Source organism: Astyanax mexicanus, chromosome 25 (genome assembly GCF_023375975.1).
Source record: "Astyanax mexicanus isolate ESR-SI-001 chromosome 25, AstMex3_surface, whole genome shotgun sequence".
Lineage (NCBI taxonomy): Eukaryota > Metazoa > Chordata > Actinopteri > Characiformes > Acestrorhamphidae > Astyanax > Astyanax mexicanus.
The window spans coordinates 17,411,808-17,435,836 of NC_064432.1; the positions used below are offsets into that span (position 1 = coordinate 17,411,808).

The 24,029-nt window shown below is 37.3% G+C and overlaps 1 protein-coding gene across 11 annotated transcripts in view; it reads right to left on the reverse strand.

Annotated features, from left to right (window-relative positions):
• LOC103041669 (multiple PDZ domain protein) overlaps nucleotides 1-24,029 on the reverse strand; it is a 63,527-nt gene that overhangs the window by 17,614 nt on the left and 21,884 nt on the right. For 3 of the 11 annotated variants that reach the window (XM_049472178.1, XM_049472180.1, XM_022681926.2), the window contains exons 10-28: nucleotides 23,339-23,427; nucleotides 21,957-22,167; nucleotides 19,851-19,934; nucleotides 19,584-19,663; nucleotides 18,402-18,548; nucleotides 17,739-17,909; nucleotides 16,358-16,531; nucleotides 15,326-15,535; nucleotides 13,582-13,695; nucleotides 11,796-11,957; nucleotides 10,334-10,684; nucleotides 7,850-7,961; nucleotides 7,235-7,433; nucleotides 5,927-5,968; nucleotides 3,902-3,997; nucleotides 3,640-3,732; nucleotides 2,801-2,978; nucleotides 2,567-2,677; nucleotides 1,412-1,501 (exon numbers count right to left, since the gene is read on the reverse strand). In XM_049472178.1, coding sequence (XP_049328135.1) covers nucleotides 1,412-1,501; nucleotides 2,567-2,677; nucleotides 2,801-2,978; nucleotides 3,640-3,732; nucleotides 3,902-3,997; nucleotides 5,927-5,968; nucleotides 7,235-7,433; nucleotides 7,850-7,961; nucleotides 10,334-10,684; nucleotides 11,796-11,957; nucleotides 13,582-13,695; nucleotides 15,326-15,535; nucleotides 16,358-16,531; nucleotides 17,739-17,909; nucleotides 18,402-18,548; nucleotides 19,584-19,663; nucleotides 19,851-19,934; nucleotides 21,957-22,167; nucleotides 23,339-23,427 — 2,714 coding nt within the window. Of the gene's footprint in view, nucleotides 1-1,411; nucleotides 1,502-2,265; nucleotides 2,353-2,566; nucleotides 2,678-2,800; nucleotides 2,979-3,639; nucleotides 3,733-3,901; nucleotides 3,998-5,926; nucleotides 5,969-7,234; nucleotides 7,434-7,849; nucleotides 7,962-10,333; nucleotides 10,685-11,795; nucleotides 11,958-13,581; nucleotides 13,696-15,325; nucleotides 15,536-16,357; nucleotides 16,532-17,738; nucleotides 17,910-18,401; nucleotides 18,549-19,583; nucleotides 19,664-19,850; nucleotides 19,935-21,956; nucleotides 22,168-23,338; nucleotides 23,428-24,029 lie in introns of all 11 variants that reach the window. The other 8 variants (XM_049472179.1, XM_049472175.1, XM_049472183.1 and 5 more) reach the window with 6 other exon arrangements.

The window sequence follows — 24,029 nt, forward strand, 5'->3', positions numbered from 1 at the left end:
ATCCACAATTCATTTCCAGTTATTTTCAATTTCTGTCCACTAGTTAAGACTCAATCTATCACATAATGCTTATAAGAGTGAAGGTTAGTATGTTAGCACATTCCTCTATTTTACATGAAGTCATCCAGCCTGTGGTTGGGATACTGTAGTGTGGTACTCTTCTAAGTCCACATTCTCCTACCTGTATAACTTAATTTAAAGGAGCTGCAGGTCTATGGTGAATTGGATTTGGGCATCAAACAATTGCTAAGGGGTAAAATAGGAAGCTAACCTTATTGGAGAAGGACCAGATCTGTTATATCAGCTAATAATACATCTATACTGGCATTATGCTGAGTGAGAAAGGGGAAGTAAGGGGTTCTACCCATTCAGAGATAAATAGGCCAATTAAGCTGTCTGGGACTCCAAGCCATAGGGCATCACCAAGCATCCAACCTGACTGACCCAATAATGAGGCAACCCTTAGACAGTTGCGCCACTTAAGGGTCCTCAGAGTACATTTGTTCGATTAATGCCAATGCTTAGACAGTTGCACCACTTAGAACATGTTTAATAGTGCCAAAACTTACACACATGCACACCCTGGGATTACATGTGTTTAACAGGGCCAACATTTAGACAGTTGCACCACCTGAGATCCATCAGGTTACATTTGTTTGATGGAGCCAACACCTATACAATTGCGCCACTTTGGCGCCCTTGGATCACATGTGTTTAACAGGGCCAAAACTATAGACAGGTGTACCACTTGAGAATGTGTTTAGATTATGTGTTTAATTTGTATGTATAAATTTAAATACTACATAAATTAATAAGACTCTCTGCTGATTCCACAGCCATCAGTAATTACAGCTCACTCAGTGTGCACTCCTTTAAACAGCATGATGTTAGCTACATTCATAGCAATATGGTACAAAAAGAGGGTTGTTTGACATGTAGCAACAGTTGAACCCCTTTTGGTGTTGGAAGAAGTCATGGTTCTTTAAAGAAAACAATCTACAATATAGTGTGTAGTTCTATTCAGGACTGCTGACAATTTTACAGAGTAACAGAATTGGCAAAAAGAGTTCTCCACTAACAGTATTCAGAACAAGCTATATATCACCCTTCCAGCTTTTGTAGCATTGTGCGTGACAGGCCAAAACCTAATCCGTCTGGAACTGACAGTGATTAAAGTGAGAAGAAAGAGGAAAAAACACAATTAAAATTGTTATTTAAGACTGCTGACTTTGTTACCATATTGGCATCAAACCACCTAGAACGATACCTAGAAATGTATAGTACTTTTACCACACCTTTAACAAAGAAACAACAATTTACACAGACATGTTAGAAATTACACAACTGTGCATAAGATTAGGACAGATTTAGAAACAAGGAAACATACAAAAGCACTAAGGGTGTCTCTAACCTGCAGAGGGGTGAGTGTAAAGCGGGCTGGTACGTTAGAGCAAAGCAGCAGCTCTCTCCTGTTTAGCTGCAGAAAGGGAATAGGAGGCTTCTACAAGCACAACACAAGAAGTTACACACCTCTCCAAACACAACTACACACCTCCAAATTACAGCTTGAGTGCTCAAAGCCAACATACGAGGAGAAAGTCAGGGAATAAAGCACCTCAATAAAGTATTAAATGAATCTGACAAGAAGAATTATCATTATTCTAAACGGAGTTTTGCCCTCAAGCTATTAAGTGTCTGAACAATGTTAATACTGGTAATTTAGTCCGTTACAGATGCAGACTGACCAAATTATATTACTTTCTGAATCAGTAGTTTCTGAATCATTTATATTAACTACTGAAACTTTTATCAGTTATTGGATCATAAATAGCATATACAGCATCATTTACAGCAATCAGTAATTATATTATTTATAACAATATGAAGAAATGAAGACTCTAAAATAATTTGGTACAAGATTTGAATGTATTATATTTTTCTATACATTATTAACAGCAGACATAATAACAGCAATAACTGATCTGACAAGTAATAAATTAGGTAGTATAAGTAAAGCTTTTAAAAAGGACACATTAAGGGACCAGATGGTTCAGCAATACTCTTCTTAAATGGGTTTTACTAGTTTAAATCCAGAGCCTGACTTCTCTCCCTGCTGGAGTCACTCTGGAGTAATTTGTTGGCACATTTTTAGAGCACTTTAGTGGAGTGGAGATGAATGAGAGATGCAGATGAACGAGTGGAGAGGTGGAGGGGTCTGGGAGGTGAGATAAGCGACGAGAGCTGTGAGAGCGGAACTGAAATTACCTGGCACGGCAGCGGAGAGAGGCGTTTTAGAGAGGCATCACATTTCTCTATGCATGGGGATGAAGAAGGGCTTCGCACAGAGTAAGGCTGAGAGGAGACGGAAAGAACGCGGCGAGCGAGAAACAGGAAAAGAAAGGACGTGCATGGAGGACAGAGTGATGACAGTGTCGGAGTAGGTGAGTGATTTGACGATATGTTATAATTTTATGATATATTAGCTTATAGTAAGTGTTATTGGTATATTTCACTTTTTGACATTGTGTGAATCTGCTACTTCTTCTACTGAGCAGTGTTTACTGACCCTGGGTCTGTTAATGATGCTTTGCACCAGGAACTCTACAGGATTCCCAGCTTTACGGATGGCCTCAACCGCTTCCTCATGACTGGCATCTCTCAGATCTACACCATCCACCTAAAACACACATACACACACAGTTCTTAAAAGGTCTCTCATTTGTAAAAATTGGAAAATAGTGGGTTAGTCTGGTAAAAGTGTGTGTGTGTGTGTGTGTGTGTGTGTTGGGGGGGGGTGTACCTCTACAATTCTGTCTCCAGTCTTCAGAGTTCCATTGCGTCCTGCTGGACTGTCCTCTAGGATGTGTTTAATAAAAATGCCCCGCATCACCTCCCCATTGCTGAGGCGGCTGCCCATGCCTCGCCCACCCACAATGCTAATGCCCAATGATTTTCCAGCTTCTCTGTACAGCTCCACCCTGTGAACATGCAGAATACACACACACATTTCATATGCTTCATACACTTTAAATATGAATTAGCCAGAAAAGGATGCACAAGTTGTCAATTTCTAATAAAATGGCCAGTGAGTGGAAGTACAAGACTGAGGTCGAAAATAAAGAGGCCAGCATGTATTAAGCAGGAGCTTCCAATAATGTGGTCAGTAATTTAAAGTACAAGGTAGTGCTTTCTAATAAAATGGCTAGAGAGTGAATGCATAGAGTACTTAAGTGGATAGATTAGGGCTATCAACATTAACACTTTAATCTGCAATTGATCTGGAAACTTTAACGTGTTAATTTTTTTAACTGACAGAACCTGGTGACGCACTAGCAGTTTTATTTAATGATATAAGTGGTGCTTACTGTTGAGTTCAGAAGGTAGACTACCTTTTATTTATAGTAAAGTTTATGCTCTTTCTCTTTCTCTTTCTCTCTCTCTCTCACTCTCTCTTAGACACACTTGTGTGGTCAGGCAAACACAAACACACACACAGCTGATGGCACGTTTTCTTTTTTTCTCGTTTTGTCAAGCTGTTGAGTGTGGAATATGAAGCTATACCAGCATTTAATTTTCTTATTAAAACTCTCAGATAAAAAAAACAGCACTATTCTAGCTTAAACGTTTGTGTGTACTCACTTTCTTGGTTGATTCCAGTTGCTAAATGTTGCAGTCTGCAGTTCACTCTCCTCCCCCTCTCCATCTTCCCTTTCAGGAAGCTCTGCAACACATCTGTTCCACATAATCATACAAACACATTCATGTCAATCATGTCTTATTCTAAAAATGTTGCTAAAATCGCTTTTCTAGCAGAATATATTCCTATGATTTATATATAATTTCCTCACAGTGCTTTAGTATGGGGCAAAGTTTTAATGTGTTTGTGTGTGTATTCCTTTACCTCGGGGTAGCAGACGCATCCACGGCAAAGAGTTCATCCTTGGCTTGTTTACTAGCTCTGTATTCCTCTAAATACTCTGCTGGTACATAGGTGATACTGTATAATACAAAACACACATACACACACATCTCTAATGAGCTCAAGCTACTTCATTTTTCATTTTGTTCTACCCATTAGATGTGTCATCATCATGAGCTTTAAATACACTCCAAATAGTTCCAACTACCCCTGGAAATGGCATTACCATTATTTAAGGGACAAAATGAACAGCTTATTACAGCATTTTATTCCTTTTCCCTGACACAGGGTGTATTAGAGCAGACAATGTATTTGGAGATGAAATTCTAAGCTTGTAAACTAATTAGTATTCAGGGACCTGGTTGTTTTTCTGGAGAGCAGGCTTAGATTTAATGAGTTCCAGTATAATGTTTTCTGCCTATCACAGCCCAAGGTGAAATTGCTAATAAAGTCTTGCAATACCTTGCAACACCCCTGTTGAGGAGTTTTCTCCTCCTCAACAAACGGCCTGTTCCAAACAACTCAACATGCCTTTTCTCACTCGCAATCTGATGTCACAACAAATTGGAGCAAACACTGACAAATCTGACAGTGTAATTGCAAATTTTGTTGGTGGAGAGAGCCACTTTGATAAGAGGACTTGGTTCAGGAATCAAATCTAAACAAAGCAATCACCTGTTTCAGAATCTTTCCATAGTAAGTGAAGATGACAGATCTAATGAAAGTGAATCAAATCTCATTCAAACGGATCAGCACAGCATGCAAAACACAGTGGCCAAGGCAGGCGGACTGAATCTGTTTGAGTCAAACAGAAATGATTCGGATCCTTGTGCCTTGCCCAAGACAATTCACTGATTAGGAGAGCGAGCAAGCATGTTACTGAGAGACAAGCCCAACATTATGGCAGTATTACGGCAGAAACAAAGGATGTCAGCATGGCATGTTGATGCAAGTGATGGAACAAAGTTAGTTCGATGGTTAGATTTTGGTTAGATGGGAAGCAATGGAAGAATTATCCAGACAGGAGCTAACACGAACATCATAACTAAAAAAAAATTTTTAAATCAGAAAAAATTTTAAAAATCTGAAACTCTGATGTCTGGGTAATTTCATTTAATAGTTAATTTTACATCCATTTCGGCATTTTAGGCTGCAACACATTTCAAAAGACAGAAATTGCCATACACCAATTTGTAATGTAGCCATTCTTTTTCACAACACTTAAAAATCATTTTGGAACAATATTTACCAAAAGATAAAAGTGTTTCCGGTCTTTTATGGGGGTAACACTATGGGGTAGTCAAAGTCTCATTTTTCAAGATTTCCACATTGTCAATTGTCAATTAGAGGTCAGAGATGTCCAGTACCCATACCCTCTTTTTTCACAGCCACCATGCCTTTGTGTGCAGCATTTAATTTAACATTGTTTTGTTGTTATTTAAAGCAAGAACTGCTGCTTTAAATAATTTAAAAAACACTTGTTTGAAATAACATCATTATTTATTTAGTTATTTTTATTCTTATTATTATTATTATTATTATTATTATTTGTTTACTAATTTCTAGTCGTAAATTGTCCAAATGTATTTGAAAGGTGTTGCGGGCTTAAAATGCAGAAATACACATTAAAAAACACAATGAAACTCAACCAGACAAAAAATTAAATGTTATAAAAATTAATTATTGAACACACCTGAACTAAAAACCTGAACTCATTTTATATAGCCAGTTACTCAAGACTGGGTTTAATCTTAGTCTTGGACCGCACAGCACTTTAAAAAAAAGATTTTCCATTGAAAAGAAAAAATAATCGATGACTGGGTTTAATTCCTGTACGAGAACCCGACCCATAAAGTTCAAAGGTGTTCCATACTAAAGACCCTGATTTGCCTGTCTGGATGAATCCTAATATAAATGAATTAAATACACAGAAAGAAATAAGTGAGACAGAGAGTGTGAGCCAAACCCAGACGATTCACAATGATGCATTCAGTAGGAGATACTCACATATAAAAGGGGCAGAGCTCCTCTTCTGGAGCAACTGAAGATCTAGAAATGTTGAGATTTGTTTACGCGCTGCTACTGATACAGGCGTTTCAGTCAGCAGCTAAACTCAAGCAGCTAAACTCTGAACCCCCAGTTCAACCAATCCTCTCGCAAAGTCACACAATGGCACGAGAAAAAAAATACGTTTCTGTTTGTAAGATCTAATCTTATCACCGTTGGGCTTGGATAAGCTTAAAGGGTGTGATATTGTATGAAGTCAAACAAATTTAAATAAGAGACTAATATTCTTTATATATTTGCCTTGCATTAACAGCAAATACAGCAGTATAAAAACATTAGGTGACCCAATGTAATAATTTGTCTTTTTTTTTTTTTTACATATTTAAACACTTGAATACGTTATCTTCATTTGAATATCGCTAAGCTATATAAGATGACTAAAATATGTAAACAAATAGAACTGGAGAAATATCTTTTTTAAATAATTTATAAAAATGCTTCTATCAGTATCTGTAAAATGAACATCAAAAGTACATCATGTTTAAATATGTTTCATTGGGTGTAATAATATGCACAGTTGTTTCACATTAACTGTATGTTGAGGTAACAACTGTGTGTTGACTGCACTGTTTGAATGGATGTAAGTGTATAGAAAAAAAATATATAGTTTTTTTATTATTTAAACTTAAATGTAATCTGCTCTATATATACAGAGTGAAATGTCATGGGGATGTATTTGTTTCAGTGTGTTTTTCTATTCTAAAGTTTAAATGTGCCAAAACATTAAAACTACTAAGGTGAACAACACTGATTATACGGTAAAAACATTGTGTGTCAATGTCCTGTATGTTAGACAGTAACTGAACATTTCTTAGCATCACTGTAAAGAAATAGTCAGGTATGAAACGTGAGTGGTCCAAAGCCCAAATCATGAGGGTGTTTGGCTCCAATTGCAAGGCTCCAATCAATCCTGTTTTGTTTTAGATCATGTAAAAGGACAGTCTTTTATGTGTGTTAGCGTGCTGTTTATCTGTGGGTTATGCTGGAATATCAGTACAGGAAATCAGTCTTGTAGAGTGAGCAGTCATGTTGGCATGTGAACATGGCAGCAGTGTCAGAACATAACATATTAACATGTTTGGTCCCTTGGTGTATATACTGAATAATGTTTGTACTGTATCGAGTTTCCTTATCCAAAATATGACACAAAATCTTGAAGGATAAAAAGTTATATCACAGTGTAATTACAGGATAATACTGTATATTCTAAAATACATAGTGTGTGTACTGTATATGCACTCTCCTTACCCCATGTCAGGTCCAATCAGTGAGTGTCTGCGCAGCATGGCTCGGGCCTGTGCATTGGTCAGATTTCCAGCTGGTTCTCCGTTGATGGCCAGTATGAGATCTCCAACTCCTAAGCGTCCGTCTCTGCTTATGGACCCTCCGTGAATGATACTGCGGATCAGCATTCCGACACCATCCTTCACTGCGCTAACTGTCATACCTGTAACAGAGGAATGCATCACTTGCATGTAACATCACAAGTAAAAGAAAAGAAAAAATCATCACACTGGGCATCACACTGGGTTGACATCAATCTCTGAAATATTGTTACAAGTCCACGTCTAACAATGTTATTTCACATTATGCAGATATTAACACTATGAACTAAGCAAGATTTTGGGATTTTGATACATTACAACTTAAAACCAACTAAATATTAATGTCAACAATATTCCACATCAATTTGACGTTGGGATTATACATTGTCTTAACAATGAATTTAATGTCGATGCTGGTGTCCAGATTGGTCTGTACCACATGTACAGACTAGCAAATATGAAGAACACTAGTGCAAATTATGTAAACGTGCACATGGTGTCACTCAACATCTGATATATTGTCAGATAAATGACAAACCTAAACTGGAGTTGCCCTTGACGACAGTGATGGTCCTCTCAAAATTGCTCCCAGGAGTCATGTCTGGTTGATCAGGTTCCTCCACTGGTTTGACCATGGGGAAATCCTCCTCCTGCAAGGATAAACAGTTTTGCACGGAAACGCAGCATCACCCCAGCAGAAACACACAAGCGTTATCACTCAGGGCAAGGACAGACAGTCTGGAGAGAGGTGAAAACTGCCTGCGAGACTCTAGAGTACTGGTATCTATACACAGCTTCTAATGGGATGAGCAGGGATAGAGGCGGATGGGAGCTTCGGAATAAATAGAGGCTGACTGGGATGCCGGGAGGACTGTGTGAAGATTGAGTTTGCTGTTGTGTCCCAAGATGCAACGCTTGCATTTTTATTAAACACTGTCAGGTCAAAAGTCAAAAAGTCACAGCCAAAGTAATTTACTGAGGAACCACTTTGATGGGGGTTAGCATGTACAGTCCCTTGCAAAAGTATTCAACTCTTATATAGTGGATGCTCAACAAATAAAAGTCCTAAAAGAACATAACCCAAAAAATCAGAAAAAGTTGGGACAGTACTAGTTTTTTGGATCGGCATGCAGAATAAACCCAAGATATTTAATGAATTTACTACTTCCCTCTCACAATACTTAAAGAGTTTTGGAACCAAGAATAGCAAGCAATTAAGTGTTTCAAGTGTTATTTGTTCAATTTTTCCTGAAAACACATCTTAAGGTGTGTAGCAGTATGTAGTCATAGTTGTTGCATATTTTGTTTCACAATTCTCCACGCATTCTCTATTAAGGACAGGTCAGGACTTTGTAATGTATGCAGCATTTGGTTTGCATTGTCTTGGTGAAAATGCATGAATGACCCTGGAAATTACCTTCTTTTTACGAAGCATATGTAGCTCTAAGATCTCCATATACTTTACTGCATTAATGCTGTATCACAGACACGCCCTGCCTAAACCCTATACCATAACACAGCCTGGCTTTTGAACTTGTTGTTAATAACAGTATGGGTGGTCATTTTCTTCATTAACTATTGCTAAATGCTGATTTCTGAGGCAGTGCAGTCTGAGAGATTGGAGATCACGGGTGTTTAGCTTAGGCTTGTGCCCCTACCCTTTACGCACTAAAATTCTTCAGACTTACTATTAATATTAAACGATTTTGAGAGACATTACTTCCAGTCTTTCATTGAGGAACAGTGTCTTTTAAAATTTTCAACAAATTTTTTGGCAGACTGTCCATCTTTGCCCCTCAAAGACTTCCAAAGACTACAATCACCTGTTGACCCATTTGAGATCACATTATTGTTTTTTTACTTTATCACTATCCCTAAATTGGCTCTATCCCAACTTTTTGGATGTATATTAGGAAATAAAATGGAAGTTGAGCAGACAAAACATGAAATATCTTCATTCATTCTGTCTTTAGTAAAATAAAAATCAAAGAATATATGATACAAGAGTCTGATTTGGAGTAGAATAAAAAAAATCCCCTTATTTCAAGTATTATTAACTATTAATAATTATTGTTCCAACTATGACTCTAAGGCAAAGTTGTGAAAATAAAGACAAAAGAGCATTATAAGCAAACTGGGGTAAAGTTGTAGACACGAACAAGACAGGTAAAGTTCAGTTGCATCTTCAAACATTAACATCAAAGCACACGCGATGTTTGCTAGACAGCATCAGAGTGATCCAGCTAAAAAGGGAGAAGGTTTTGTGGTCATATGAAACAGCAGTGCAGCTTTGTGTGGTTGGGCATCTTGTTAAAATTGAAGGACGGATGGATGGTGCAAAATACTGCAAGACGACCTGTTGCAATCTGATAAAAGACTGAAGCTTGCGAGAAAAGTCAATGATCTTCAAGCACATGGGCAAAGCAACACAAAAGTGAATAAAAAAACAAAAAGGTCAATGTTCTAGAAAGAAAGTCAATGTCCAGACCTGAATCCCACTGGAAATCTGAGGCAATATTTGAAATTTGTGATCCACAAGCATCAACCAACCAAACAACCAAACCAACCAACCTGGTCAACAAATCTACCAGAAAACAGAAGCGTTCTACTGTAAAAAAGTGATTCTTCCAAAGTAACTGTGCGAAGACGCATATGTCAGTTAAACTTTTTAATGTCGTAATTATTTGTAACTTTGAATGTACTTCAAGACCATCAATGTTTTATTTCCGTTTATTTTTGAATACTTTTGCAAGGTAACAAAAGAGAATGATCTGCTTCTCTCCATGTTTGACTTTGACATAATGTGACCGAAACAATATGGGTCTGCGAGTTCTACTGAGTCTGTATTTTATTTTAAGATTAAGTTAAACAATTTTAATTGTGTCAGGATTTCTTTTTAATTCGTACCCACCAGCTGTAACTTACAAGTACGATTTCTCCTCTCTCCTAAAAACAACTGACTGATGACACATGCCCAGATGACACTGTGAAAATACTGTATGTTAAATTTATCCTTCTTTACCTCCACTTGAGAATCCCCAACGTAAATGCTTTTAGGAACTCGGAGCTCAGGCATGACTGGCACCACCTCCGTATATAATGACTTAACAAGCTCCTCCTCTTTACAAGAAGCAGAGGTGGGGCTAACCCTAGACGATACTCCAGTTGTGGATAACAGCAGATCCACGGGCTCCATTTCATCTAAGCTGAGGTCCACTGTGAGATCTGAGCGGGTGGAGCCAAGCCGTAAAGCCCCTCCCTCACATCTTAGAGAGGCTGCGTTTTCCTCAGGAGAAAACGGTTCAGTTTCATCTGCAATTCCAGGAGGCGACATGAAGGGATAGTCCATGAACGAGTCCAGGCACGTGTTCCTCTACATAAGACAAAGATGAGCAAATTTGCTTCTTATTAAATTATTAAAGTAGGCAATATGAGACAGTATACAGGCATAATTCAAAATTGTTTTCAAATTTTGGGATTTTTAATCAATTTTGGGGTTAGATGACCAACAAATCATTGAGTGGAGGCACTGTGGTCAGCAGCAAGATCCAGAAGGCCTGAATTTCATACGATGCCAGATCAACCTTTGGTCTTCATTACAGACACTCCGACAGCCTTAAGTTACCTTTATATGTTAGTGCAACCAGTGGCCCTGCCTTTTTTGAACACACACTCTGGTGCACTATTTCAACAGGGCAATGCTTGTCCATGTATGCTAGCTGCAACTGTATGAATCAGGATTGTTTTTTTGATTTTGCAAATTAGTACTTACTAAAAAAAAACATTAATAAAAGGCTATTAGTGCCTTGTAATCCAATTAGCTACAGTAACTGGTAGTTTCTTATAGTTACATAGATGGGCTACAACACAGCTCCATCTTTCTAAATGATTCAGTGGAGGCTCGTGGCTGAATCTGAACTGCATTCTGACCCACAAGGACGAATAAAAATTCAAATAAAATCAGAGATGATGGGCCTTGCTGCAAAACAGCTTTAAATGGCGGCGTGGAGAGTCATTATACAGGAGACAAAACAGCAGGCTGAAGTGTTTCCTCTGAATTGGTGGAGGAATTTGGCTACTTTAGCTAATGATACACAGTAGAGCTTGAGGGCTGTTTGGGTGGGAGAAGGCTAATTTATACAGAAGACCAGGGGTGGGGACGGTGGTTCACTGATGTATAGACTGAATTGCACTACCAGTGACAAAGTGGGTGGCACAGTATTCCTGGGTCATGTGTCTATGTAGGGACGGGTGGCCTACTAGTGCATAAAAGCAACAATCAACTGAAAACTGTCCAAACAAATCAGCAGTTTGTATTATTTTTTGTTACAAATGTTAGAAAAACTTTAGAAACATTATATGCTTTTCACACAACTTGGAAGCTTAGGACAAAAAATCCAAAATTATGCTCTATATATATATTATATTTTTTTATTTATTATATTATTATATACTGTATCTTAAGTGTCGTTGGCTGTAAATACCTGAGGTGTTGAGGCCTGCATGTTCATCTGGTAGGTAAGATCAGCGCTGCAGGTGCTTCCGTGGAGGGCAATCATGGACGACTGGAATGTGTCATCTTCTTCATTGTTAAAGTGACGATCAAATGCCTTCTCGTCTGACAAGTCCACATCACTAGAGTCGATCTGGAATCAGGGAGTCAATCCAACTTAAATTTAATATTGTGAGATTTTCTCCAAGGTTTAAAACGTCCATACACACACTGAGGACTGAAAGGTCTGGAAGCAAAGCAGTTCTATTTTAAAAGTTGCAGTCAATAAAATGTAGTGCAGGGTTCTGTAGTTCCAGTCCTGGGGGTTGATGTTTAGCACAGTTTGGTGGTGTGCTTTTATTACTTCACACCAAGGGGCTCTATCGAGTCATAATCTCTTGTCCATCATTTCTCTTCTTTTCTGTAGTTTTTTACAACCATAACTCAGATAAGGATGGGACAGAGTGAAAAATGCCAAATAATGGAGTATTTATTACATTTACTTTAACATTTGTTCTGTTACAGATTATATAAACTCAAGATATTTAATGTTATTTATGTTAAACTATTTAATTAATTTATTTCTTACCATACAAAACTTAAACACATTTGGCATCCAGGAAAACAAGTTGTAAAAGTGTTTAAGTGGTTTAATTTGTTATTTTATCCTATTCTTTCTGCAAAAAGTGCAACAGTACAGGGACATCATTGTCACATTTATTTGTTCCAAACATTTCCCACACATTTTCTATTTGTGACAAGACAGGACTGCAGACAGGCCGGTCCAGTACCCGTACCCTCTTCTTCCACAGCCATGTCTTTGTAGTGCAGGATGTGATTTTGCATTAAAAATTATGGAAAATTGACATTGACATACATGTCATCTTGAAGGCTGAGAATGTCCCTCTACGATCTCAGTGGACTTGTTGCTGATAACAACTTAGGTGTTTTTGTTTTATCTTTGGTTCAGAGCACTTAGCATCTATTTATTCCAAAAAACATCCTAAATACTGATACATCTGACCTTGCCCTTTACGCATTAAAATTCTGCTCAATTCCTTGAATAGTTTAACGTACTGTAGAGAGAGGAATATGCAGATACCTTCCAATCTTTCTTTGGGAAACATGTTTTTAAACATTTAATATTTATCAGTTCATGTTTAGACAAAACATTAACTATTTTGGTTTCATACTGTCTGCAATAATATGAAAGTGAAAGTAAATGTAAGGAACACTTACATTAATTCATTTATTAATTGAGGTGGGGTTGTACTTTGTGATTTTCTTTCCTGACTCTCTAAAACAAGCATAAAAATAGTGTAGGAGCTGCAGATTCTGGACTGTTAACTTACACTGCATGCTTTTACAAATAGGCAGGAAAGAAGATATTTAGATTTTATCATTTAAATATAAGGAAAGGTTGATCCTGTCAAGATAAAATGTAAATATTATATAATGTAACTCTGTGCGTCATGTACATTATATAACTATTATTGTAATTACAGCTTTTCTTAATTGCTTGAAGACAATTAATGACATGATACGAATTCTCAGCCTGTCTAATATGAATAAAAAACGACTGCCAATAGAACAGGACTATCTATTCTTTTGTCTAAATAGTGAACTTGTCCGCAGATTCACATTAAAGTTAGTTAGGCTGAATGTTTCTCCTGCTATTTCCTGATAGTTGGTTCCTTGCACTAGTAACTTGCTAACTGACCATAATTTGAAAGTTTTTTTCAGCATTACATGGGCAACATGTCTCATTATGAACTAACCAGCGCTGGTTCAGCACGGAACATCACTTCTTCTTCCTCATCCTCATGCTCATCTCTCTCCTTTTGAACCAAAGCCAAGAAGATAGATGAGGAAGAGGCAACATCATCCTCGCTCTGCAAAGACAGCGTAGTGAAGCTCTTCTGAATGTCCAGGATGTTAAATTACAACAAAACCAGCGGAGATTAATCGAATTTGAGAGCTTTTTATTTGATTGGGTTTGACGTGATTGATTTTATTAATAGTCACAATTTGATTGGGGTAAGTTAGTAGTGCAAGGTGTGTTAGCCAGCTAGCAGGATGCTAATTTAATTTAAACTGAGAGTACTGAGAAGAAATTTAAATTAACTCTTCATAATTCCTAAATCCTACACATATGCTGCATGAAGTTAAAATAACTTCAAATACCAAACTGCTAGAGGAAAAAGAGACAAGACAAAAAATAAAGAGAGGAAAAAACATATTGATTAATATGATATGAATAAATTAGTATAATATAAAAAATATAAAAAAAGAAACATAGGGTGAGTTGTGAGAAAGGGGAAGAAGAGAAAGAAAGCAAATAGGAAAGAAAGCAAAGTATAAGGAAAAACAAGATATAGAAGAGATAAAGAAGAAGGAAAAGAAGGGCAAATTGGGAGAGAGTAATAAAGAGAGACGAAGACAGATGGAAAATGGCCAAAAAAAGACAAAGAGAAAGAGGGTTAGAGAGGGAGATGAAAGAAAGACAGTATTTTAGATATCTATAAGTGAGTCATTACCTACAGATCCCATTGTTTGCTATCATAACGATGAAAAAAATATGCAGCTCAAAATGCGCAAAAGACATGTACTAATTTTCATGTGTTTTCATTCTGTTTATTTTGAATGTTAAAGTTTGCATAGCTGTCAACAGGCACACGCTATGGGTTTGTGCGCTGCTGTTTGACCACTAGTGGGGTGTGCACGCATTTGGGATGTGCCTGTATACTGCCAAGATAGCAATGAATGTCTGACAGCTGAGGTCGTTCTAGGTTCATTTCAATCAGTGGTGCACCTGTGTTTTCTTTTGCCAAAATAACAACTGAACAGAAATGTACCTGAACACACTTCATTTCAAAAACACCACACCCATCATCACCTTAGATATTTCAGTGACGCAGGTGGAAGGTGTAAAAATAGACTGTTGGCAGGGTGTAAGATAGCAATAAGCATTGTGATGCGACTTGCACAGGGTGTAACATAGAGCCTTAAGATTGGAAAAAAAAACAATGGAATAGGGAACAAAGGTAGAAGGTAAGGGTATGAGATTTTAAAAAAGAAAACGAGATAAAGATGAAGACAGAGTGATAGAGAGCAAGAGAATAAATTAAACTTGTAAAATAAAGACAAGAAGGCAAACAAGGACAGAGGAATAAAATGCAAATGTAAAAATGCTACAGTCTGCATGTAAACGAAGCCTTGAAGCGATGAGAAGTGTCAGATAAAGCAGATTGTGTGGATCTAACAGATTTACAGCTTTCTCAGAGAGTAAAAACACACAAAAAATACAACTATCAGCTCTGAAAACTTTTTTAGACACGACACTCTGCCTACAACATTAAATATTTAAACTACCTGTAGTGGAATCAGGTTACGCAAACACAGGCCCCAACAGCAGCCACAGACACACAAAGAGAAACACACTCATACACCAACACAAACAGACACTAAAACACACCCATTATCACCTATAGCTCTCACTGTAATTAGTAGCAGTTTTCTTACAGGAAGAGGCTTGGCCACCCCGATGCTGACTGTGCCCAGGTTGGCCCCCTTCAGTGCCTGCACAGCCTCCTCCAGACTGGCGCTCTCCAGGTTGGTGTTGTTTACGTACATCAAGCGGTCTCCCGGCAACAAACGTCCATCCATCTCAGCCACACCCTCAGGCACCAATGACCGGATCACAATTACTGTCTTGGCTGGGTCTACAGGGTCCTACACAGACACACACACACACACACACACACACCTAAAGTTAGACATAATTCAAAATGACTTCTAAAATTAAATAAAAATAAACAGTTATCCATCTCTAATCCATTTCTTTATCTGTTATCCATCTTTCTGTCCATCTTTTAGTAACATTTCAAATTATTGTATGCATCTTTAGTAATCTTTTATCCACCTTTCATTCATCTTTCAGTCATCTAGAATCCACCTTTCATTTATCTTATTTTCATCTATCAGTCATCTTGAATTAACCTTTAGTGATTTTATATCCATCTTTCAGTCATCTTGAATCAACCTTCAGTGATTTTATATCATCTTTCAGTCATTTTGTATCCATATTTCAGTCATCCTGAATTCATCTTTAAATCATCTTGTATCCATCTTTCAGTCATCCTGAATCCATCTTTCAGTCATCTTGTATCCATTACTTGCTACAAAAAATCATTGGGATCTCATGGACGTTACTCATTTTAAGCCTTGTTTTAACGTATAAAAACTCATTACATGTTACAAATATGAACATCAACAAAGCTGAAAATGAGAAGGCAACATATTACTGATCTTAGAATCTCATTAAAACACTGATATTTTTATTTTAATCTAACATAAAGCTTAGAATTCTGTACCATTTTTCACTGGTCACTATCAAATATATTTATGATCCCAATTTGACTACCCTGGTTAAATGTAGGCACAACAAAATAAATGCAAAGCAAATATCATAATAAAGCTATCCCCATATTGGTGTGTGAAACCAGTTATAAGAGCAAAGTGAATCTGCTCCTGAGACTACTTGGACTCTCATACCTGATAGTCCAGGATACTGAAGCCCAGCCCCCGCTCTCCTTTCTCCAGCTCAATGTTCTGAATCTCTGACTCCCACATCGCCAACGGAGCTCCGGCCGTCTCCTTCGTCACATGATCTCTCACTCTCTTCTCCGATTCGCCAGATACAAGGAAGTCCTCAACCTCTCCCAGAACCTTCAGAGAAAGAACCGAAAATGTTTGGGAACCTGAAGAAATATATTCACTGCTGGAGAAAGCCAAGCTAATTCATGAGTTTGTCTTAAAGTCTAAAACATGCAAGTCAGATTTTAGAGCTTTAAATGCCTGTGACTCTAAATGACACAATCTGAGTGCTGTTGTTTGTCGATTGTCTCGCCTAGCTTTTGTCAGTCTGAATGCCTCTGCAGGGGGGTTTAGGATTAAATCTCTCCACCTGCATAACATAATCTGACATAATCCAGACCAGGGCAAATCTGACAGCTCTCACATCAACGTGCTTTCATATATGAATAAACAAGTAAGAAATATAAGAAAAAACATATTACAATTCTGGGTTAGTGGTTCCATATCTTTTATACACTCAACGTCAACAGAATAGTTGCAAAAAGGGTTACACCTAGAAGGAAGTGTCGGATTGCAGTGCCATGAAGAAAGAGGAAAAAAGTTACCAGGGACAATAAATTATTTAAAATTGGTATAGAACTGATGTGGGCAACTCTTGGTAATATTTATTAAGATACACATACAGAAGTAGTGTGTAATGCATGTGTAATGCAACATGTCAAATGTCTCGGCATGGAGTTGTGGTGGTTCTTAATGGTGTCCCACGATAATTCATCCCATGCAGCACCAATATGCTCACACAGATATTTTCCACACACAAAATTGTTGTAACAGCCAACAGTTGATCTTGCCACCTGACCACAGTGTCTACATAGAGATTTGTTGGTTGTCTCCAAGACATCAGCAGAACTCGTCAATGAAGATCATCTGCTGCCATTCTGAGTCACTCCTTGACAGTCTGGCATGACTATTCATTCCTGTCAGTTGAATCTCTGTGGGTTCAAGTATTTTTTTGGAGGATGAGTGTATATCTAGACTACTATACATGTAGTCTGTCATCTAGTCATTTTACTAATGGGGGCATAGTCTGAGGTCTATATTGTCACTGTTTACAAAAAAATGTGCATCTCCAAAATAGTAATTTTATAGTAGTACAAGAAAAAGGAAAAAGCTTCTTACCAGTCAATGGAAGTCAATGTAAAAAAAAAGAGTATTTTTGGAGCTATTCTATTGGACCATTGATCATTAAACATAAACACAGTGTGAAGGACAACTGATACATGTTTTTCTTTGGAAAATGTCACTTTGTATATGATCAGTTATTACTTATATTACTTACATTTTCTGTGGTTTCTATAGCCACATCTTCTAGTCCTGATTGGCCAGCTTGGCTGTCAGTTGGAGGCAAGGGGGCGGGCCTACAGCAGGTCATGCACACACAAACTGGAAGCTCCTTTAGAATGCTCACAACCTCCTTATGGGTCTCACCTCTTAGAGATATGCCATTCACCTACACACACATACAAACACAAAATGACAACAATGGCTATGAATATGATGAAACAAATGGCTTTCAATAATATATACACACTTCATGTCCACATGTTTGTGGACATCACTTCAAATGGATGCACTAAGCTACAATCACTGACTCAGATGTGCAAGTGCACACATAAATAGCTTGTCTAGTCACTGTAGACATGTACACAAACTCATTACCTATTAGCATCAGGACTAGAGGAGTATGAAGCCCACAGCTTTGCACTAAAAGCAGTGGAAATGTGATTTCTGGAATTATTTTGCTCTTGTTCTTGGACGCAATCATATTCTTACAGAAATACTTTAAAATCAAGTAGAAAGTCTTTTTTTTAGCCTACTCAGCAAAAGCAAGAGAACAATTTTTAATACTATTGATTTTGGAAGGAACAATGACAAAGCAGATGTTCCCAAAGATGTTTAATATTTGAATGCTTTACTTTGAATACTTTTGTGTGTACCATACCTCCAGCAATTCATCTCCACTGTAGAGTTTTCCAGAGCGTCCAACTGGTCCCTCGGGTAATACTGATCGTATGTAGTGGTGACCACCACTTGCTTCCAGACTGATTCCCAAACCACTGCTCTCACTAAATTTCTCTACCTGTACAACCTAACACACACACATACACACACACCAACAGGCCAGAACAATTTACAACAAACAAATGCAAAAATATTGAGATTCATCATACAGTATCATGTCTGTTGCGTCTGTCTTGTCTTTCACAGCACATCTGCTCAGTCTGGCCCTGCCAGTGCACCGTGTATAATTACTGCAGAAAATTACTATCTGCACAAGCATATCAATCACAGCAGCTCAGGCTCACACGCCCACACTGTGCAACTCAACAAATCCATCATTTCACTTAATGAACATGTTTGTCATTCATAAACAAAACTCAATGCTATCATCGGCTGTATTGCCTTTTCTACAGCAGTGTCCCCAGCTTTAATAAACAATTACAAAGTGAACCTCCTTCTACAGGATCAACGACTGGCTGCTCTCTCTGCTGTTTAATCTGATTGTGATCAAATGACAACATGGCAGCTCACTGATGCAGTTGCTGCATTTACTTTATATGTAATGAATGTGATCAAACTAACCCCATAATTAATTTTGTTACATTTGTTACATACAATGAACAGGAATGGAGGTCACATATTACATACACATCTAAAGTTTCAATAAATATTTAAAGTGTTAAACTGCTCTCCACATGAACCTACACCCTCAGGTGAAGAAAAATAACAGTGCATCCTATAAGAAAAAAAAGCCTTAAAGTATAAAATTGCATCTTTTGCAGAGTTTTAAACATATGGTAATTCACTGCCAGCAATATGACACTGTACACACTTACAAACACACTTATGTGGTATGCAATTTCACTAAGTGTCCCATGGGAAGAGATTAAAAAAACAAAGGACTCAATATTCTCCCTAATTTAGTTCAGTTAACTAAAACCATGTCTGTGGGATATGGCAAAAGGAATGGGACATGTTACTATTTTGTGTTCCATGACATGTGGCATGTCAGTGTATATTGGATATTGTGTATTGTTTATAAATTAATGGTACAGTACAAACAGCCAATAGTGCCCCTTGTGTGTGTCAAAACATATTTCTTTATATAATATGAATAACTCACGATGACTTCGTTACTGGGGCCGAGAGTATTCTGCCATTTCTCCGTCAGCTCCTCTTCCTCTTCTATGCTTAGTTTGATGCCTGCAAGTCAGTAGACAACTAATTAGCACAAAAAGGCAATACATACAATAAGAAACCTTAACGTCTTTCAAATTACAATAATTCACTAAAAGGACACATAGAACACACTGGGTTGCCATTTAGCACTAATACACATCAATATGCTAAAATAAATATCAAGGACAACATAATAGACTTTTATTCTTACCATTCTTCCGCTCAGGAGTGCACGGAGGGGCAGCAGTAGCTGTGTTTCTGGAAGTTTCTGATGTATCCACATTAAGCTTCTCTTCTGAACACGCATGTATGTATGGAAATACACAAACAATACACATCCATTAGATTTTAATGAGCAAACATGTCACACAAGAGTCTCTATCTCTCTTCCTTCACTCTGTCTTATTTCTCCTTCGTCTCTGAAGAATACACCCTGCACTTTTCCTCATCTGAAGTGATTGGGCTGGGTTTTTGTCCTCCTGTCAGTCAGTAATCACAGGCTGGTTAAAATGATGGGCGAGAGGGAGAGGTGAAGATGAAGGGATGAGTGAACGAGTGCTCTCAGGGCTGGGCGGAGAGGTTTGGCTGGGAGTCTAAATTTAGTGCTGTAATTATGGAAAGACACACATGCTTGTGTTTAAACAGTGTCAGGACATACATAGGCATATATATATCCTATGGATGATGATGGTATGATGGTATATAGATATATATGTATATAAAATATATGCAAATGTATTTAGACAACCTAAACTGGCTCAAAAGTAATTAAACTAGCAAAAGTACAATCTCAGAAATACAAATGTAAGCATTGTTCTTAGAACTGAAATCTGGTCTTCACTAAATGCTGTGTTTCCTCTGCTGAGACGCTTTGTCAGGACTTTGCAGCCGCTGCCTTGAGTTTCTGCTTGTTTGTGGGTCTTTCTGTCTCAGTTTTGTCTTTAGTTAGTGAAAAGCTGCTCAGCAGGGATGATGTAATTTGACTGACTCGGGCATTTAAGAGTATCCCCTTTATTAAAAAGCTCTTGGGCCTACACCATCCAACTGTACAGTAAAGTGCCATCCTATCAATTTTGCAGCATATGACTGAATCTAAGCTAATGAATAGGCTCCACTGCCAGGCACACATGCCTATACCATAACAGTGCCGCTGTCATGTTTGACAGATTAGGCTTTAGATCATTAATATTGTTTCATGTCTAGGTTTTGATTCCAGACCTCAGTTTACCATTAAGTAATGAAGGAACAGGACACAATTGACCATTAAACTGCTTATCAGTGGATTGTCAAATTACTTTTGATACTATGAAATCAGAACCACTATATTAATAAGGTTTGTGAAGGGTTGAAATGAATCATGCAATATTTTGCATTAATTTAAAGCTGAAAGTCTACCCATCAATCATACGTCATTGCTCCAATCTAAAGCCACTCTTGTGCAAGGGAAAAATTACCAGAAATTGTGTCACTAAAAGTAATAATTACATACATTACACATTTACTGTATATTACACATATACTAGTCAAAAGGTTGGACATATCTCTTCTCATCTATTTTGTTTTTTATGATTTTTACATTGTTAATTTAATACTGAAGACATTAAAGCTAAATAAGAACACATGCAGAATTATTTTGTAAAGAAAAAGTGTTAAACAAACCAGAATATGTTTTATTCTTTGAATTGTTCTAAGTAGCCACGTTTAGCTTTGAGGACAGATCTGCACACCCTTGGTATTTTAATCTCAGTGTCTTCATGAGGTAGAGCCACCTGGAATAGTTTTCTCAGTGTCTTGAAGGAGTTCCTGCTTGTTGCTGCTTTTTCCTCCACATCATACCAAGTCACCATCTCAGTTGGGTTTAGGTCAGGGGATTGTGGAGGACAAACACTTTTTTGTTTACTATGCAATTCCATATATGTTCCTTAATAGGTTTGATGAATATTAACTTACAACATAGAAATAAAGTAAATGAAGAGAAATATTAAATGAGAAGATGTGTCTAAACTTTTGACTAGTACTGTATGTATATACAATGTAAATGCAGCAATGTACTACATAAATACATGAACACATGAATAATGCTGATCCACTTTGTTAAGAGCAAGTTTTAGCTTTTGTTACCTTAAAATATCACAAACACACACACACTGAAAACTCCCCCATTACTTTTCATTAACCAACAATAAGGAGTGTCTAAAATCTATACCTATAATTCTACCAAGACCCAGACCCTTCACTGCGTCTTGATAACAGGGATTATTACTGACCAACAATTAACTGGTTCTGTTTCTCCCAGATATTATTTAACATTGTTTACCGTGTGAAGTGTCCATGGCAACACGCTCCAATGTTGAATCCAGAGATAAGATTGGGGGTTTAGTTTCTGTGACGACACACACGACTGGCGGGGGAGTTTCTTCTGGCATGAACCCACGACGGACAAGTTTGAGGTGGACCGTTTGGCCGGTGTGTCGTAGCACCTCGACTGCCTGCTGATTAGTGAAGCCCTGTATGTCCAAACCATCAACCTACAGGGGGCATAAAAGAGCAATAATTAATTACATAAAATATATTTTTACATATATTTTGTTACTACAGATATAATCCACATATAATCGAGACCAATGGGAATTCAGTTCTTATACTTATATGAAAGTCTATTAGTATTTTTTTCCTTCCCTTTAACAGTAACACAAAACTGCTAAATAAACTACATGGCCAGTGCCCTGAACCTGAGCAAAACAACATGCCCTGCAACCTTAAAATACAAGCAACTACTTACACATTATAATAATACGCAAAGGGGGTGAAGCTGGTAATTATTGATGTTACAGGTCTGTAAACTATGCAAACCTGTATTACAGCTGTGGAAAAAAATCAGAGACCACTTAAAAATGATGAGTTTTTTATTTAACCAAATAAAATAAAAACCTGGAATATATTTAAGAGGAAGATGGATGATCACAAGCCATCGAACCAAGCTGAACTGCTTGATTTTTTGCACCAGGAGTGACAAAGTTATCCAAAAGCAGTGTGTGGAGAAGAACATGACAAGATGCATTAAAACTGTGAATAAAAAGCAGGGTTAATCCAACAAATATTGATTTTTTTTTGGAACCCTTAAAAATTTATGAATATAAACTTGTCTTTGCATTATTTGCAATGTTTTTTTTTTTTTAACCATTTCTCATTTTCTGCAAATAAATGCTTTAAATGACAATACTTTTATTTGGAATTTGGAAGAAATCTTGTCCGTAGTTTATAGAATAGAACAACAATGTTCATTTTACTAAAACATATACCATTAAATAACAAAATCAGAGAAACTGATTCAGAAACTGAAGAAACATTACAAATAACTATCTGACAGAGAATACATTCGACTTTTCTCACAGCAGCCAGAACTTACAACCAAAAAAAACATGACAGTGTTACAGGTTTACATTTTCACTTTCAAGAAGCAAAACGCCGTAATGGGCGACCCCATATATCAGATACAATATTAATATTCATCTTGCCCCCCAGACACAGCAGTTTGATGTTCACTTTGATGGACACACATCACAGCTATACTGAATAAAGTTTGTGGAGTCATTTGTAGCATGATCAGATGAAAATTCTTTGGAGAAGTTGTGTTTCTTGACCAAGGCCCCTTTAAGTACAGTATTTTGTACTTAATAAATCTTTTAATGAACTTACAGCTATGATCTGGTCTCCCACATGAATGCGGCCATCTTGCTCCACAGCACTTCCAGTGGTAATGCTCTTCACGAATATCCCAGAGGGTTCTACAAAACACAACAACGTACAGCACAGGTTAATCAAACAGCATCACAGGAAAGACTGAAGTGAGATATTACTAATGAGAGAGACTCCAGAGAGTGAGCTGTAAATGAATCAACTGTAGCGAGCTGAGAACAATTCAAGTTAATTGCGTAGCACACATTAGCACACTGCCACTGTAATAACTCCATTTCTTACAATGTGTGAAAATGCCAGTCGCTCTTTAGAATGTGTGCATATTTAATGATGAATGGACCAACAGAAGGGAGAATGCAGAATGGAATGTCTGTTTACATAAACATGCACATTAGACTTCCATTATAAGGGCCTGTATGTAGGCTACACTTCTGTCCTTCACTCGATTAACTGTACTTTATGCATATTAATTTCATCGCAGATACAGAATAATAATAGTACCCAGAAAGTAGATGTGACTTCTGCAGCTTTTTACAGTTTGCAGTGTATGTAACCAATTCAGTTCAATTTGATTTCATTTTGAGTTTTAATTACTTTTAGTGTATTGATACATTGCCTTTATTACAGTAAATGACAGAAATAAACATTTACACATACACATTTGTGCTGCATTATTAAATAATTACGCAAG